The following is a 17,007-nucleotide window of genomic DNA, read 5'->3' on the forward strand; positions in this document are numbered from 1 at the left end:
AATGGGATTGTTCAGTTTAAAAAGAGGATGCTTTCTTTTTGTCTTCTTTTACATGACAGGTGCATGCGGAGGGACTGCAACAGCTGAAGAAACACCTTCATTCCTCTTCTCACCGGGCTGGCCCATGAATTACAAAAATTTTGCTGACTGTGTGTGGCTTATCAGAGCTCCTGGATCCACTGTGGAGTTCAATATCCTGGCCCTAGATGTAGAATCTCACCGCTCATGCAACTATGACAAACTTATTATCCAAGATGGTGAGAAGGCAATCTTGACCCACCCTGAAAAGCATGGAATAGATACCCAGGGTCCCTGTACCTGGAGTTCTCATATCCATTGATCTTGAACAATATAGATAGCAATGGAAGCATACTCTAAATCGGTGCTCTTCCTCTATGCTGGGACATTCTGTTAGATAAAATAAAAGTAGCAGATCCTAGCAAAGTATTTGGTGGTCTATAAAAATATTTCTCAATCTGTAAGGGTTTTAAGATCTTGAAAAGCACCTGCCTGAAAGTGTGAACCACAGCAGCAAACAGATGGGAACCAATTTGGTTTTAACACTGACCTGTCTTCTTTTGATCTCAGGAGACACTAGTCTTTCTCCAGTGCTGGCTACTCTGTGTGGACGAGAACCTCCTGGGCCAATAAGATCAACTGGAGAGGTGATGTTCATCCATTTCATGTCAGATGCAAGTGTCACTGGAGCTGGGTTTAATGCCTCTTATCACAAAAGTAAGATTTGTTTCTCTCCTCCCCCAGATAAATGTCTGCTTTGCTGTTAACAATGGGGTAAGGAAAGAAAAGACATTTTTAACAGCTGTCTATCTACAGTCTATCTAATTAATCACACAGACCAGTTCTTCACATCGCATGGATATACATACATTAATAAATGTCTGACTCTGCAAAGGTAAAATTTGCTGTTTTCCCAGCAATATAATACAACATAGCATGATTTAACCAGATGAGTCACTTCTCAGAAGTAAGAAAAGTATATGCCTAAGTTTATCACAGCTCAGCTGAAGGTTGAAAGAATGCCCAACTAGGAGAGGAAAATAAATGACTCAAAGCATAGACAGTTGCAGAAAGCTGTGTAAGTTCCAGCAGGAAATGTCAACAATTTTCAGTGGCACTCCTCCCACATGCACCAGGGATGATAACAGATTGCTAAATGGGTTGAGGCACCATGAAAGGTGTTATGATAACAGTGGGCAGCCAGTTCTTCTGACTGGCAGTGTGAGTAGGTGAAAGTGGTTTGGTCCATGGCTGGAAGGAATGTACTCAGACAGTGTAACAATATCCTCATGCCAAGGAAGGTTCTTGGCAGAGCTGCCTGCTTATTTGTCTGTTAAGTCTGAGAACTGAGTCTCACTGTCAAGATGTTTGGTGTGTGTCATCTTGTAATCTACTAGCTTGCATTTGGGAGATCATCATGTGCATTGCTCTATGTCCCTCTGCTCTTTGCACACTTCCTTCAACATTTACTTTTACCTGTCAAATCTTCCTTTTAGGAGACAGGGTTGTTCTCTAAATGAATGTGTGAATAGTTGGTGCTAATATATTTTCTTTGCTTCAACTCCTTTTTCTCAGGTTGTGGCGGCTATTTGCGCACAGACAGGGGTGTGATAACATCCCCCAACTACCCTCAAGACTATGCTCCTAATCTGAATTGTTCCTGGCATGTAGTGGTAACCTCTGGATCTGTCATTGCTGTCCATTTTGAACAGCCTTTTCAGGTTAAGAATGAGGATACCTCCTGCAACCTTGGAGATTATGTAGAGGTGAGTTTATTGGCTAGGTCACAAAATCCTCAAAGCTGCTAAAACTACTGAATCTTACAGATTTTGGTGTCAGTAAGGCAGCCCAGCTTGTCAGGGGGTGGAAACACCAAAGAGAAATACCACAGATTATTTCTCTCTCTCTCTTATTTGCTGATGTGCATTATATAGGCACTAGGCTATTGTTTTCCCCCAGGGTTGGAAGCATTAAGATGATGTGTGTTCAAAGTTTACATTCCAGAGCTGTTTGCTTAAGTGACATCAGCAATTTCTCTTCTTTTAGCTGAAGAATGGGCTAGATAATGCTGCTCCGCCTTTGGTGTCTGGAAGAGGGAATGGACGGTTTTGTGGAAGCAGCCCCATCTCTACCATGTACACCACAGACAATCAGCTGTTTGTCCACTTCATCTCTGACAGCAGGAATGAGGGTCAAGGATTCAAACTGAAATATGAGGCTAAGAGTCTAGGTATGTCTACAAAAAAACCTTAAATTCTGCAAATCAGTAGATAAAACTTGGAATTTTTTCTCTTATAGGAAGTTCTTCTTATAAGTCCCAACCCTGGTAAGATCAGGTGTCTGCAAAAATATCCTGTTTCCTTATTTAGTGCATGACTCCCAGTTCTATTCTCAAATTTCTCCACTTTAAAAAGAGCCAGATCCAGGTCATGGAACCTGGAGATATTAAAGTTAAAAAACCCCAAACTTATGGGGAACCCTTTAGCAGGGTGGGAATAGATGTTCACCATTTATGCAGGAAAGGAAAAAAAAGGAAACATGAATATTATTCTGAACATATTGTACTCAGTGCAAATGCTAAATGATGTCAGGAATTATTCAGGCTAATGTGTCTAGAAAAGTGGTAACAGTTCTTACAAGTTTTATTCTCAGCCAAGGTAGTGACAATGCCTGCCAAAGATAACACTTTTTGAAAGAAGTTTAAAAATGGAGGCTCAGGTCCCAGGGGTAAATAAGGTACCTGGCATTTGTATTCTACTGTGTTCAAGACACATGCCACTTGGGACACCAGGAGACCTCCTGTTGAACAGTGTCACTAAACACAACTAAGGCAACCAGTCAATCCAGTAAGTGCTTGTTTTCTGCCTACTTTTCTCTGGTGCCACAAAGAATCATTCTTAGCATTACTGTGTGGGATTCATCAGGGGAATGGTTGAATCTGTACAACAGTATATCCACCACTTCAATCTATAAAACTTGACTAACACCCTGTGTTAAATGAGTATTGCTAGAATATAGTGGGGGGTTTTGACAGAAAGTTTTGTGGTCAAAATAAAGATATTTTTGTAGGATAAAGGACCTGAACAAGTCCTTGTGTTTGCTCTGACTGACACTCCTCACACACTCATTGTCTCAAACAGACATTTCAATTTTTGGAAAGCAGAAGTGGGGAATGATTCACAGAAGCACCAATGACTGATTTCTAGGCTTTCTAGCTCTTAGGATAAGAACAAGGCAAGAATACTTTTCCTGCTTGGTTTAGAAGCAATCCAAGGAAGAACTAATAGTTTAATTCAGAGCCCTGAACATTTGAACATGAAGAGGGCTAGGTAAGCAGGAGCACAGGAACATAGGATTCTACTGCATTAAAATGTTTTCCCACATGAAGCATTAAAATGCATTTGTTTTTGATGTAACTGCAGAACACCAAAAGGAAATTGTATTGGAATGTAGTGATAACTTCTATTTTTGATGCCTCACCCATTTCCTTAACATGTTGGTTTTTGTTGGTGATCTTTTCTTTCCCAGCTTGTGGAGGGAATATTTATATCGATGATTTCAACCCCAGTGGATATACATCTTCCCCCAACTATCCAAGCAATTATCCCCCTCATGCTGATTGTATCTGGACCATAACTGCTCCTGATGGACACGCAGTAGAGCTGCAATTTGAAGATCAGTTTTACATTGAACCTTCACCAAAGTATACATCCACATTATTTTGCCTGTGTTTCTTCAGAGGCTCCATGCTGATTCTTCTTTCCCAGTTACTTTCTCTAATTTCTCATGCACACTTCCAGATTCACAATCAAAAGTGGTTAGAAATTTTTTGAGACATCAGAGGCCACTGGTATACATTCCTAGGACTTTGCAGTGCATGACAGAAGTCAATACAGAGGAAGCATCCATGGTAGAAAGGCACTTTCTGTATAATCTGTGCCCTCCAGTCCTTTCATATTCAAGTTTTCAGTCATTTTATCTCTTGGGCACTTTTAAATCCAATGGATTATCACCACAACAATTTGTCTCCTTCCTCCATTGCCTGTTTGCTGATTTGCAATGGGTCTATGTGTTTTTCACCCCCTGTCCAAAGTACAAAACAAGGTTTCTATCTGATGTAACCACTATACAGCAGAGGTAAGCCTCAACCTGTGAGACCATGTCCAGAAAAAACATTGCAGGATGGAGAATCCCAAAAATGTCCTTTCTTTCTGGCTTCCAGAACATTGCACTATTTTGAAGGCAAATCTGTGAGTTAAGATATTTTGCATCTTTCTGTGCCCACCTAAGTAAGCCCCCAAATTTTAATATTTTTTTTCCCTTCATCTGTTTTATTACTTCATCTGTTTCTTACTTCAACAATAATCAATGAGACCTAGTAGGAAATATCTGCTGAATAATGAATGCTGCCAAAAATTATGTTAAAGATTGCCACAGATACTTTATCAGTGCTGTTCATACCCCTCCCCAGGATTTGCTTCTGTCAGATCTAATCTGATCATAGACTGGGCTTGGGATTAATCTTTCTCAATGTTTCTAGCACTTTTTTTGATTCAAATATTATGTAACTATCACTGATTATGAACTTGATGATTCTGTCCTGGTCACAATATATAGAAACTGATCAAATTAATCACAGCTTCATGGCTTTGTGCATATAACTAAAATTATTTCAAACCATGAATGCTATACATTGAACTGAAAATTCTCTCCTCTCCTAGCTGTGCTTCCAGTTACCTGGAGCTACGCAATGGTGCTGATTCTGCTGCCCCCATCATTGCCACGCTGTGTGGAGATGTGGTGCCAGGCTCACAGAGATCTTCAGGACCTACCATCTACCTGAGGTTCAGGTCTGACAGCAGTGCCACGCACGTGGGATTCAATGCTAAATACTCTATAGGTAATGCTTGCTTGTAGCAGTTTTTCTGATGTTACAGGAGATTTTGGTCTCAAGTGTTAAGCTTTTGTAATAGGGCTTAAATCATGTCTGTGAAGTGGGCTGGCAGATGTGCCTCTTTCAATCAATGTTAGAGCTAAGGCATCAGAATCATCATATGGGTTAACAGCAGCATGTTCTGCACCTAGCAAGAGGTGAAAAATACTGAGAGAGGAATAGAAAAGCACTCATAGATCTGCAGCAGTGGAAACAAAGACTGGATAACCTTTTCTCAAAAACAATTATCAAAGGGGCTATAGAAAAAAACGTTCATGTGGATAAAGTCATGTAACATTATTTGATTTTCAGCATGCAAAATTAGTGTCACTTTCATGAGCAGGATCCTTAAGGGGAATGCAATGATCAGCTGAGAGTTGACAGGAGAAGAACAAATTAGGAGCTTCCCTATGTAAATGCAAAGAGAACATTCGAAGAATAGCAGCTATTATGTTAGTATCATTTATATAGGAAAGTCTAGGATTGTTAATTTCTCAAAGGCAAAGTATGAACCATACTGCTTTACAGAGAATTTTGCTGATTGTGTTGGATCTCAAACACTTAAGGCAATATAGTGTGGCATTATCTTTCAGAATGTGAAAACGCAAGCAACTTGCAAGCAAACATTATTAGTACGCAAACCAACAATTTATATGTATCCATAACAGATTTACAGTATCTCAGCTGTATGGCCGTCATCCTGGAACAAAGCACTAATCACTCAGAAGGGCAGACAGCATGAACAGAACTGTTTTCACCACAAAAAGATTGTAAATAGCAGACACAGAATACACTGTCAGATCCAATAAATTTATCCTGGGAATATTATTTGCTGTAAGCCTTAGTTTAATGAATTTATGTTTGCAGATATCACAGACGAGTTTTCAGAGGCAGAAAATTAGATCCCCTACCAAGGCATGACAAGGAGTAGAATGTGAACAGGGAGGGGCTGCAGGAAAGAGAAGAGGAATATGAACCATAGCTGTATGCCCAAACAACACTCAACTTTTTTCAGCCATAAAATTATTTAGATCCACATTTATCAAAGTAAATTTCATTATAAGTACCTGATACAGCTATCCAAGATGTTCTAGTAAGCATGGACATGGGTAGAGATTAGATACAGGCCTTGAAATCTGTGAGTTTATTGAAATTAATAAGAGATATGACAGAGAGGAAGGAAGGCTTGTAATGGAAGGGGTTGTGTGAAAAAACCCCAACCCCACAACAAACTAGGACTGGTTGAACTAGAAGTAGAACGTGGAAGATTTTTAACTGGAAGGCAATTCCTGTTGTGTTACCACAGGTAGAGAATGAGTCAGGTGTGCCTTAGCTTTAAGTCTTGTTTAGGAGGAAGGTCATTTTTCGGAGGTCCTTCAGTCAACCAAGCAATGTTCTTCCTTTTGCAGCTCCCTGTGGTGGAACAGTGACAGGACAAACAGGCATAATTGAAAGCACGGGGTATCCTGAGCTTCAGTATCAAGATAACCTGCTCTGTGAATGGTTTCTGCAGGGCCCCAGGGGCCACTATCTTACTATCAGACTAGAAGGCCTAGATATTCAAAACTCCTCTGATTGCACAAATGACTTTCTGGAGATCCGAGAATATAACGCTTCTGGTCTGTGAATTATTTCAGTGTTTATCTTCCCTTCCCTACTACTACTATGAAACCTCACCAGAGGTTCCTAAAAGCATTCCCTGTTGGGTACAAAGTGAGCCTTTTCATTGTATGATATTTGCTTCTCTCTGCCTTCCTTGCTGAAGCAAATAAGGCAAACAAAACCTATTTCCCAGCAAGAACTTGCTTACACTTGCCTGTCCAGTAAAATTGGAAAGTGATTTTTCTATATAAGTATATATGATATACTAATAGAAAATTGTCTTTCTATATTTGATTTTTGCAGGAAATTTGTTGGGCAGATACTGTGGTAATAATCTCCCTGATGCTGTGGACACCTCTGACAGTTTTGCTTATGTGGCTTTTGTCACTGATGGATCAGTCAGTGCCCGAGGTTTCAGACTGCGCTTTGATTCCAGTTCTGAAGGTTGGATTTGTTAGGTTGCAAGTTACTTTCAGGGAAGCAGCATATACCACAGATTATACTTGCACTAATGCACCATAGATTGTAGATCACTTATTCTTGGAATGGTGTGTATTTACTCTTAAATTTAGACTCTGGGGAAAGTATGAATAGAGCTCTCTGATCACGACTTAGCCGAGTTGAAACTTTGAGAGGCAAGCAGTCTTTTGCTATAATGGATGTTGCCATCAGTGTCATGTCTCACAAAATGAAAAGCACACCGTTCCACACCTTTTTTCTACATCAGTCAGTCAAGGAGTGTCCTAACACACCCTCCCTACATCCCTCTTGATGAGGAAGAAGGTAAAGAAATGCTGTGATTTTCCTTTATGTTATTCTGTCCCTCTGAGATGAGTGGTATTCCTAAACATGCCTAAATCAAATAGTTTTTAATGAACAGGTTTTAAGCAGAATCACAGAACTGCAGAACCATTGGGGTTGGAAGGGACCTCTGAAGATGAGGTACTCTTAACTCCACTGCTCAGGCAGGCTCAGGTAGAGGAATTTGCCCAGGACTGTGGCCAGTCAGGTTTCTAATGTCTCCGGGACTGAAGACTCCAAAACCTCTCTTGACAGCCTGTTCCAGTGTACAGCAACCCTCACAGTGAAAAATGTCTTCATATGTTCAGATGGAATTTTATGTGTTTCAGTATGTGCCTGTTGCCTCTTGTCCTGAGCACAATGATATCAAAGAGCTGCTCTGATCAGGACTAAAGACACGACCTTATTCCTTCTTCATACTTCTCTTTCACATTCTTTAATACCCATGCAATTATTTTCCTGCAAAAATATGAATGCTTTTTAAGAAATATTTTGTGGCAGTGGTCTTGAATACTCTCCTGCCAACCCTTCTTTACTCCTTCCAGCTCATTTAAAAGCTCAGCTGAAAGCTTCCTTATTCTTTGTGTTTGCTTCTGCAATGAAATAACAAAGGGGAAACAAACTCTAAAATAATGTTATTCCAAACCAAGGACCTTGTTATGCAACCATAGAAGAGAAACAGTATTTGCAAAAATTTAATGCAGGTGCATACACAGATTAGACTATTCCACAGGCATCTGTGAGGATGAGGAAAGGGACTGGGGAAAGGGGATGAAATGTCTCAGTCCTGCCACAGCGAGAAGCTTGTATCACTTGACATCAAAGCCTATGGGTCACTCCGGCTTCTGAAGCCTCGTATGAGCCCTTCAGAGAAGAGAATATTAGTAATTAGACTAAAAGGAGCTGCTATGGTACCTTAATATCCAACTATATTTATAGTCGAGTGATAAAGACTGGAAGAAACTTAGCTGTTTAGACACACATATGGTAGGACAGACATATTAAAACAACCTCTTAGAATCTCTTTTCCTTGCTTTTTTTTTTTTTTTTTTTTTTTTTCCTGTAAGTCTATAAGCAATGCCTTACTCTAAAGTGTCCCAATATCTGCATATTTCAGAATGTGGTGGAGATTTGACTGCCCCTGTTGGAACATTTACTTCACCCAACTATCCCAATCTATACCCACATAATCGGGTGTGTGAATGGAGGATCACAGTGGAAGAAGGCCGACGTGTGACTCTAACCTTTAATGATATGAAAACTGAAGAACACTGGAGGTGCTCATCAGATTATGTGGCTGTGAGTACTGGGCGTGAAGGGCCCTGGGCAGAAAATTATCTTCCTAATCCCTTTGTGGAGCAGTAATGGACACAATAGATGTGAAAGGACATTTATAGACCTATATCTGGTTTTGAGACAAGTCTTAATTTCTCAACAGATAAATGAGAGAAAGTTAGCATTGTAGAGTGCCTAAATTTATCTGCTTGCTTTAGAGTATGGGCATTTTGTCCCGACAGAGGGAAGGACTTGAAGAAAAGATTGGAAGTGACTCTATCAATTATGTAAAAAAGCTCTGAGGTATTTTAAAGCTTTCAGTGTCTCTTTTCTGTGGACACAAACTCCATCAGTCACTTCCAGGTCTCTTGACTTTGGAGGTTGTTACTGCTATTGTTACTTACTGTTGTCAATTAAAAAAAGAAAAAAGAAAAAAAAGAGAGAGAAAAAGCCAGAGATTGCAACGAATAGCTACTAGTGGGTTAAACCTTGCACATTCTGTAAGGAAGACTGGGAAATTCCAAGCAGTTTTACCTCTTTATCACCACTCATCTACAAGAAGATATATATTAGTTATTTTATCATGGTTATTATAGATTTTTTGTTATTTAGTGAAAAAAAAAATAAAATCAAACCTGGCACATAGGACTAGACCTAGTCAGATGTACAAATACCTCAAAAAGATAGTTCCTCTATGAAATGGAAAGATTGGGAGCTCTAGCTTAGTTTCCTATTTATTTAGGTGAGCAGTGCAAACACAGGAATTAGCTTTAGTATGATCAGAACTACCCCATGCACAAGTGTGAGGGGGTGAAGGAGCTCTCCCTTGTGATTTATAGATGGTGTTTCCCTTGTATTTCTTCACTGATGTTTTAGACAGACCATGGGGGGCTGGCTTTTTATCAATTAATGAAGTAATGCTCTCTTAAAAGAAGATATGTCCTACCAGTTTTTGTATCTTCAACACTCTAGCACATTCCAAACACACATTTCCAGTGGGAAACATAATTTCTGCCTCACTTGCACTGCTGAGATAGTAGCAGAAAGATGAAAATTGACTCCTAAGCTAAAGGCTGTATAAAAAAAACTCCACAAAATACCTCTGGATCATCAAAAAGTTAAAAGTTTGAATTAATAAAAAATGCTTGTCAGCACTCAGTTTGTTGGAGGAGTTTTTTATAAAGCTGGTGTTAGCTTTAACAAGAATACAAAGATATAATTTGAAATTAAATTAATGTGATGAGTAGCTGCCATTATAAAGCAATTGAAGAGATAAATATTGAGTTAAAATACAGTATTTTTCCTAATAAAATTGTCTCTGTTTTAAAAAGGAAAGGAGGGGGGGAATTATGTTTGTGTTTCCACAAAACAAGTAAGGTACTTTTGATGTTTTACTTAAGAGCCTCATCCACTCAAGGCAATGGAAGTTTGTTCCAAGGTTTTGAGTAGATTTGGGAACTAACCTGCTGTGGGAAACATCAAACCACCTTGTAATAAAATTTTGAAGCACTGTTAAATAATAGAGGAGATGCTTTTAAGACTGTATTTTGATCTCATAAGAGTTTACTTTGACCCAACAGGTTTACAATGGCCTTAGACAGAACTCTCCCCGGCTGGCCAAGCTGTGTGGTGAGGTAAATCCAGGCACTGAGGTGAAATCCTCTGGAAACACAATGAAAGTCATTTTGGTGACAGATATGACTCATGCAACCAGAGGCTTCAGTGCCTCATACACATCTAGTGAAGATGCAGGTAGTGTGTGTTTTTTAATTAAGTGTTCAATCTTTGGTGGTTTTTTTCATACCTAAAGTACTGGCACATGTCAAAAAAAAAAAAAAAAAAAAAGACCTAAACAGGTAACAAATTTGTACTTGTAATTAGTCTTGAGTAAGAGATGGTCTGAAGTGGCCTTATTCCATAAAAAGATCCAAAGAACATAGTGCCATAGAAAAAATTGAATAATTCAAGTGATTCCTTATTACTCAGGGGGGTAATTACTCTAGCTTTCACAAGAGTGCAGCTAACCTACTTTTGCAAGCTTAGCCTCCAGAGAGGGGGTAGCTGGCAGAGCCTTACTACTACAACTTTAAGTCTTTTGAACTTGATTTCCCAACTCCCCTTTAAGCATCCTACTGTAGCTTTAGTGTAGTGCTCTTGAGGGTATGTTCCAGAAAAATGTTGAGTCTAAAATTAGGTAACTGGGAGAGCTGAGCAATAATGAACTGCAGCTGCAGTGGGATTTTATCAAAATGTTAAGGAATGCTTGTTGTACTGATGGAGTTGCTGAAATGTTTTATTTGATACTGTGCATTTTGTTTCATTGCTTTATACATGTGTTTTTAAAGACCTGCCAATAGATTCCCAGCAACTAGGCAAGAATTCTCTTTCACATAGCAGTAAATTGTAGAAAAGGAACAAGATGGAAAAAGTTTTGATCTAATTAGCATACATGATTGCCGACATGAGAATAACTTAATAAACAGGGGTGAGATTTCTCCTAATACCAGAATTATTACTATTTTTAATTAAATTAAACTTTGTTTCTGCAGTTTGTGGTGGAACTCTGATCGTACATGCAGGTGGGAATTTCTCTTCTCCTGGTTATGATGGTGTCAGAAATTACACAAGTAACCTGAACTGCGAATGGACTATTGAAAACTCCTCCCACTATAATTCATCCATATATTTGTCTTTTGAGGATTTCCACTTGGAACATCACCAGGATTGCCATTATGACTACCTAGAGTTACGAATAGGTTTGTATGTTCAGCAGGAGAATGGATAAAGCCTATCAAGATTCTGGTTGTGCAACTGTGTTTGTGCCAAATCTTGTTCATAGATAGAGAGTGACTGTTGTAGGATCTGTCAGAGAGGGTGTTCAGATGGATGCCTTCCATGTTGCCCCCTAGACCAGGACTGAGATTTCCCTACCTGAGCAATGGATGCATGGATTTGGTCACCCTTTATTTCAGGGGAGAAAATGGAAAACTAGATAGGTACCTTGAGGACATAAATTGGTTTGGTGATTACAATACACACCTGACTCTCTCTTTACAAGGGATAATATGAATTTCTCTTCATCTGGCAGTCAGGAAAAGCTGGAGTCATAAAAACAATGTATTTGTTCCAACAGCCCATTCTCTCCCTGCTCCTGAAATATCTCCAGGGACAGCAGGAGTGGAGTAAAGTATGCCTTAATTATTCATAGCCTCTGAGCTACATACCCACTTCATATCCCACTTTTGTACTCTATAAGATTATTCTCCTAAAATAAATCCATATTTCCTGTGAGTCTGCATCGCAAAATACAGACAAAAGCATTTAAAAGGAAAACAATCACAGTATTAATGCACCAATCATATCTCTGAATCCTTCAGCATCTTTAGCTATCCACAAGAACAAGCAACTCGAAATGTCATCTGAAAGTTGCTCAGCTAATGCCAAGTGTAGTATGAAAGCTCCAGCTGTCTTCTTGACTAAGAGGCTGTACCTGTGAATCCCAGAGAGAGCAGGATCTAATTTACCATTAAATTGCTTCTGAAAGGTGTGGGGGGGTTGAGAGCAGGAATCTATCACATCCTTATTTGCATTCATTTGAACAAGAACTCTTGGTCGTACAGCATCCGTTTGTCCTGTGTAGAGCCAAAGCATGCATAGCTGCACAGCCTGGCAGTTCCTTCCCACGTATGCACTGGGGCTGGGAAGTAACAGAAAGAGAACTCAGAAAGGAAAAATAAAATACATCTGGTCTGTTGCTCATCACTTTCCAGTTTTATTTATTTATCAGTTTCTATCAGTTGTATTATGAACCTCAGGCCTCCAGGCAATGCAACCAAAGAAAAGAGGAAAAAATGTAGTCTTACTTTGCTCTATGGTTTTGACATCTAAATAGTAACGTTCACTTGGGCTATAATAATAGATCTTCAGTTTGATAACCAGTCTCACATCAAAGGCAGAATGCCCTAACTCATCTGTATAGGCTGACAAGTAATATTTAATGAGCACTGAGATACAAATAGTGCAGAATATCACTAAACTTGGGCAGGTGCTGTTTAAGCCTCTTAACACAGCAGATGTGAATTTGGGAAAAGGTCCAAATCAACCTGAGAGACCCCAAATGAAGCTGAGATGTGTAAAATTCTGAGTTGCCCATATAATACAATTAATGATACTGAATGGAAAAAAACCACAACAACAAACAAACAAGCAGAATAGACTTTTTGTATTCACTGAGAAATATTTAATCTATAAAGATAAAATATTTCAAATTTCTTAGGACAAGGTTATATATTAAGTTATAAATTATCAGCATGTGCATGTAGGCTGTACATAGTAGTACAGTTGAGCATATTGCTACAGCAAAATATACTCCTAACTTATTTGGCTTTTGTGAAGGACTTTTGGTTTTGTCTTTCAGACCAATCCCTTTGGTTTGAACCAAGTCTCACAGCACAGTCTTTCTGTTTACATTCTCTGTTTATCAACAGTCTAGATCTCTGGCCAGCTGGCCATTCATGAAAGCAGTGATTGGTGTCACTTTTCACACTGTAGAGTCTGAGTAACCTGTGTTACAGGTGTCACATCTGTCACATAGTCAGTCACCTTGTAAGAAGTGCAAAAAAGTACACTTCAAATTTTATTGCTCAAAGTAGTTGTTACTATTTTTTCCCAAAAAACTTATTATGAACATCTTCTGCTTGTACAGCTCATAATTATTCTTAGTGCATATTCAAAAGACACATTTTAACATTTCTCTGTGTAATGTACATTAATAGAATTTTATTATATGTCACCTTTTATCTTTGTGCTTAGACATTTCAAATGGTGGATATGCCACTGTGTATGACAGAAAGATTAAGCTACTTAGCCATGTTACTTGGAATAACTGTGAAATGGCTTTTAAGTTTCTCCCTCATGTTCTGCTGTCTCCTTTCAAGAACAGCCTGCCATTCTGCATGGAGCTAGGAGTTGCTTTTGAATTGAGACTTTTAAGACCAGTAGCCTGTTGTTATTAGAGAATAAACAGGAATGGCATTGCCTGGGTGTTGTGAGGAAGACTGTTATTCTTTCTTTCCTTCTCCTGAGCATATATCAGTAATAAACAGAAAATTATGCTTTAACCAATGTGTTGGATAAGAGCTTAAATCAATGTAAGCAAACATTCAGTGTCACGAAAGCACAAGTGCCTGTGTTGTGTTTTCCTTATAGATTTCAATTATTAGAACAAATGCTGTTTTTTTTCTTTTTTCCCCTTTTTTATTTTTTTTTTTAATTATTAATTTTTTTGCCAGACAGAGAACAGCATGTTGAGTTTTCTAGGAAAGAGATGCCCAGTATTACTACAGCACTGACAGCTTGTTCATGGATGAAGCACACCCCTATATGGCAAAAAAGTCAAAATCCCTATTCACTTTAATGAGGATGTCACAAACACATAGTCTTCCATGCAATCAGGTCCTTAGGCCATCTCTTCTCACTGTATTATCCCAAACCATCTGCAGTTTTGGGGTACTTTCTGTGGTTTTGAATCTGATGGGTCATACAATATGAAAGTATGCAGAATAGCAGGGAGAGGAGAGAAGCAGCCCAAGATATTCCAGGGGTCATAGAAAACTTTTTTATTGTGGATATTTAGTTCCCAGCCATGAACTGCAGCACTCTACTTATACCCATAACAAATAATCAGTTATTAAGTGTGGTATGTACTTTTCTCAGTTTTCTAGTCAAAACAAAATGACATGCATGTTTGTCCTATGTATTCCTTTATGTTGTTGTAGCTCTTTTAGGATTAAAAATGTGTGTTTTTTCTTTCTTTACTCAGGGGATGCTGATGGAGAGCTAATAGCCAGACTTTGTGGTCAGGATGCATCATCATCTGTGCCCCTAGTCATAGCTGCCCCTCGGATCTGGGTGCACTTTGTGAGTGATGAAAACACAGAAGATAAAGGATTCTTGGCTCAGTACAGGTTTGAAGGTAAATGGCTTGATACAGTGCTGCTGTTGCTGACCCAGGCCCTTCTGGGGAATGCTGCCATTCATTTGGTGACATTGAGAATTCGCACTATGGTTCAACTCTCAAAGAGGTCCTCAAAAATTACAGAGTGCCTGCTGCTATTTGTATCCCTCTAAAGCAAACACATGCTAGCAACTGAACTTTCAGATTTATTTTCTGCCTCACTGTTCCCATTCCCCAAACTGGACTGAGTTTTTGCAATGCAGTGCAATACTCAGAACAGCTGGTTGCTCTTGGGAATAGGGATGTAACAGGTAGCACCAGCCAAGTTAGACTTACTTCATATAGGCCTCCAGAGTGTTAGCATGGCTGAAATGGATTCTGCTGCTTGAACCTCTGCACTCATTTTGAAATCCACTTAAAGCCATATCAGTGCAAATTACACCACTTTTCCATTTACATGCTAGCACAACTATTCATCCTGTGATAGCTGAATTTAGCCTTGGTGCTTATCTAAACACATCAGCAAGTTTTTGACTTGATTGTGTTGGTCTAAGAATGGCACTGGTTTGCACACAAGACTGAGATAAATAAATAGGAGATAAAGTGAAAGAGGCAGCTGTAAATATCAGCTGGCAAAGGTTTTGCAGAGCTATATTAAGAATCAGAATAACTGCAAAGTTTCAAGGTCATTGCATCTGTTTACTCACTATTCAATGACAAAGATTTTAAAAATTGGATTTTCCAAGGTAAATTGTTCATCCTTACACTCATCAGTCCAACTTAAATGTTTCAATACTATTGCAAGCCAAATACTCTTACAGTGATTTGATTATAGTGTTCAGTTCTTAAACTGTATTGAATTTTTACTTTTTTTCTTCAGCCTGTGGTGGTATACAGTCAGGTGAAAGAGGAGTTATCTCAAGTCCTAACTACCCAGAGCCTTACAGCAACCTGAACCGCTGCTCCTGGTTGTTGGAAGCCCCTGAAGGTGACACCATCACTGTGAGTAACATGATGCTATGACTGTGTGTGTAGCTGGCAGTGCGAGAAACACCCTTTGTTTCAGACAATTTGGAAAATCAGAAATGAGGAGGAATTAAATATTTCCTCATTGGCCTTACCTGAGAAAGCGGGGGAAACAAAGATAGCACAACCAAACTAGCTTGAGCTTTTTGAAAATCAGAAGTACCTAACTTGATTTCAGAACATGGCACCAACTTCTCATTTAAACAATTGCTTACTATGTTTAGGAAACTAAAATAACTCACAGTATTGAATGTGCATGGATGTTCCATCATAAGAATAACTATGAGGCTGAAGGTTTTTCACCTCTGCAGAAAAGTTACAAGCCACTAGAAAGTTATTTTTGTGTCTTAATGGTTAGTCTGGAAGATACTATGATTGCTGGTACAAATTACGTCAATGAGATGCTACTCTTATTTCCCAATAACTATTAACAGGCTATCCAAGGTGCTACTTTCTTGAGCCAAACTGCTGAGAGACCAACTTAAGCACCTTTATGACGAAGCAGTGCTAAACTTCACTTACTGATTTATTTCACTGATCCTTTAGAAAACAGGTCTAATCAGTGATATTTGCAGTCCAGGCCACAGAAAAATATCTGAAAAGCAATTTTGTAAAAATAAAGTGCAAATTTTGTCTTTCAGTAGTTTCCCTACCATGTTTTCCTTTACAGCTACGAAGGTATTTCTTAGAAAGGCAAACCCATAGTCCTAACTATCCTTCTGCACAATATTCTGACTACTGCCAAGGTTTTTACTTCAGGGAATACAGGACTATTTTAGTAGAACACAAATTTTCTGTATGATCCAGAAATTTGTTTAAATCAAACTAATCTTAGTTAGATGTAAGTAAGTTTCTACTTTAAAAGGACTGAGTAGCGGTCTCCACTGTGAAGGCAGACTAAACTTTTCCAGTATAAGCTGCCAGTTTTGATAAAGTTCCAAACTTAGATTGTTTGAGCTAAATTAGTATTTGGTCTTTGCCTCAGGCAGAGTCTTTTTGGAAACTAATACACACAAAAGTTACAGGAAGAAGTACCATGTATTTGCTAGACTTTTCCACAAAGATCTAAATGCTGGAACTGGTAAAAAAGTATACTGGAAGAAGGCCAGGGAGTCATTAGTGTACATCAATACTTCAACATCAACAAATCCAGCAAGCTAAATCTTTGAACGGGAAAGTCCACCCGTGCCCATAGCACTTCAAGGACAAACAGCATCAGTGTGGGAGGGAAATGGGGTCAGAAGCTGCCTGCCCAGCCCAGTCTATTTATGTGATGTATCCAGGCCTACATGAGCCAACCAGGCAACTGTTTCTCTCACATTTAATGGAAACTAGCATTATTTTTAGGAACAGTCAAGTATACAGATTGAAAATGATAGAAAGAAAAGATCCAAGG

General features: G+C 38.9%; 1 protein-coding gene across 1 annotated transcript in view; it reads left to right on the plus strand.

Annotated features, from left to right (window-relative positions):
- The window catches only part of CUBN (cubilin), a 143,233-nt gene that overhangs the window by 91,792 nt on the left and 34,434 nt on the right, over positions 1 to 17,007 (plus strand). Inside the window, exons 40-52 of the mRNA XM_051610631.1 lie at positions 60 to 257; positions 589 to 735; positions 1,594 to 1,784; positions 2,065 to 2,248; positions 3,547 to 3,721; positions 4,740 to 4,918; positions 6,361 to 6,570; positions 6,857 to 6,997; positions 8,472 to 8,653; positions 10,210 to 10,381; positions 11,179 to 11,385; positions 14,451 to 14,603; positions 15,466 to 15,587. Of these exons, the coding sequence (XP_051466591.1) occupies positions 60 to 257; positions 589 to 735; positions 1,594 to 1,784; positions 2,065 to 2,248; positions 3,547 to 3,721; positions 4,740 to 4,918; positions 6,361 to 6,570; positions 6,857 to 6,997; positions 8,472 to 8,653; positions 10,210 to 10,381; positions 11,179 to 11,385; positions 14,451 to 14,603; positions 15,466 to 15,587 (2,261 nt within the window). The remainder of the gene's footprint in view (positions 1 to 59; positions 258 to 588; positions 736 to 1,593; positions 1,785 to 2,064; positions 2,249 to 3,546; positions 3,722 to 4,739; positions 4,919 to 6,360; positions 6,571 to 6,856; positions 6,998 to 8,471; positions 8,654 to 10,209; positions 10,382 to 11,178; positions 11,386 to 14,450; positions 14,604 to 15,465; positions 15,588 to 17,007) is intronic.

Source organism: Apus apus, chromosome 2, assembly GCF_020740795.1.
Source record: "Apus apus isolate bApuApu2 chromosome 2, bApuApu2.pri.cur, whole genome shotgun sequence".
Lineage (NCBI taxonomy): Eukaryota > Metazoa > Chordata > Aves > Apodiformes > Apodidae > Apus > Apus apus.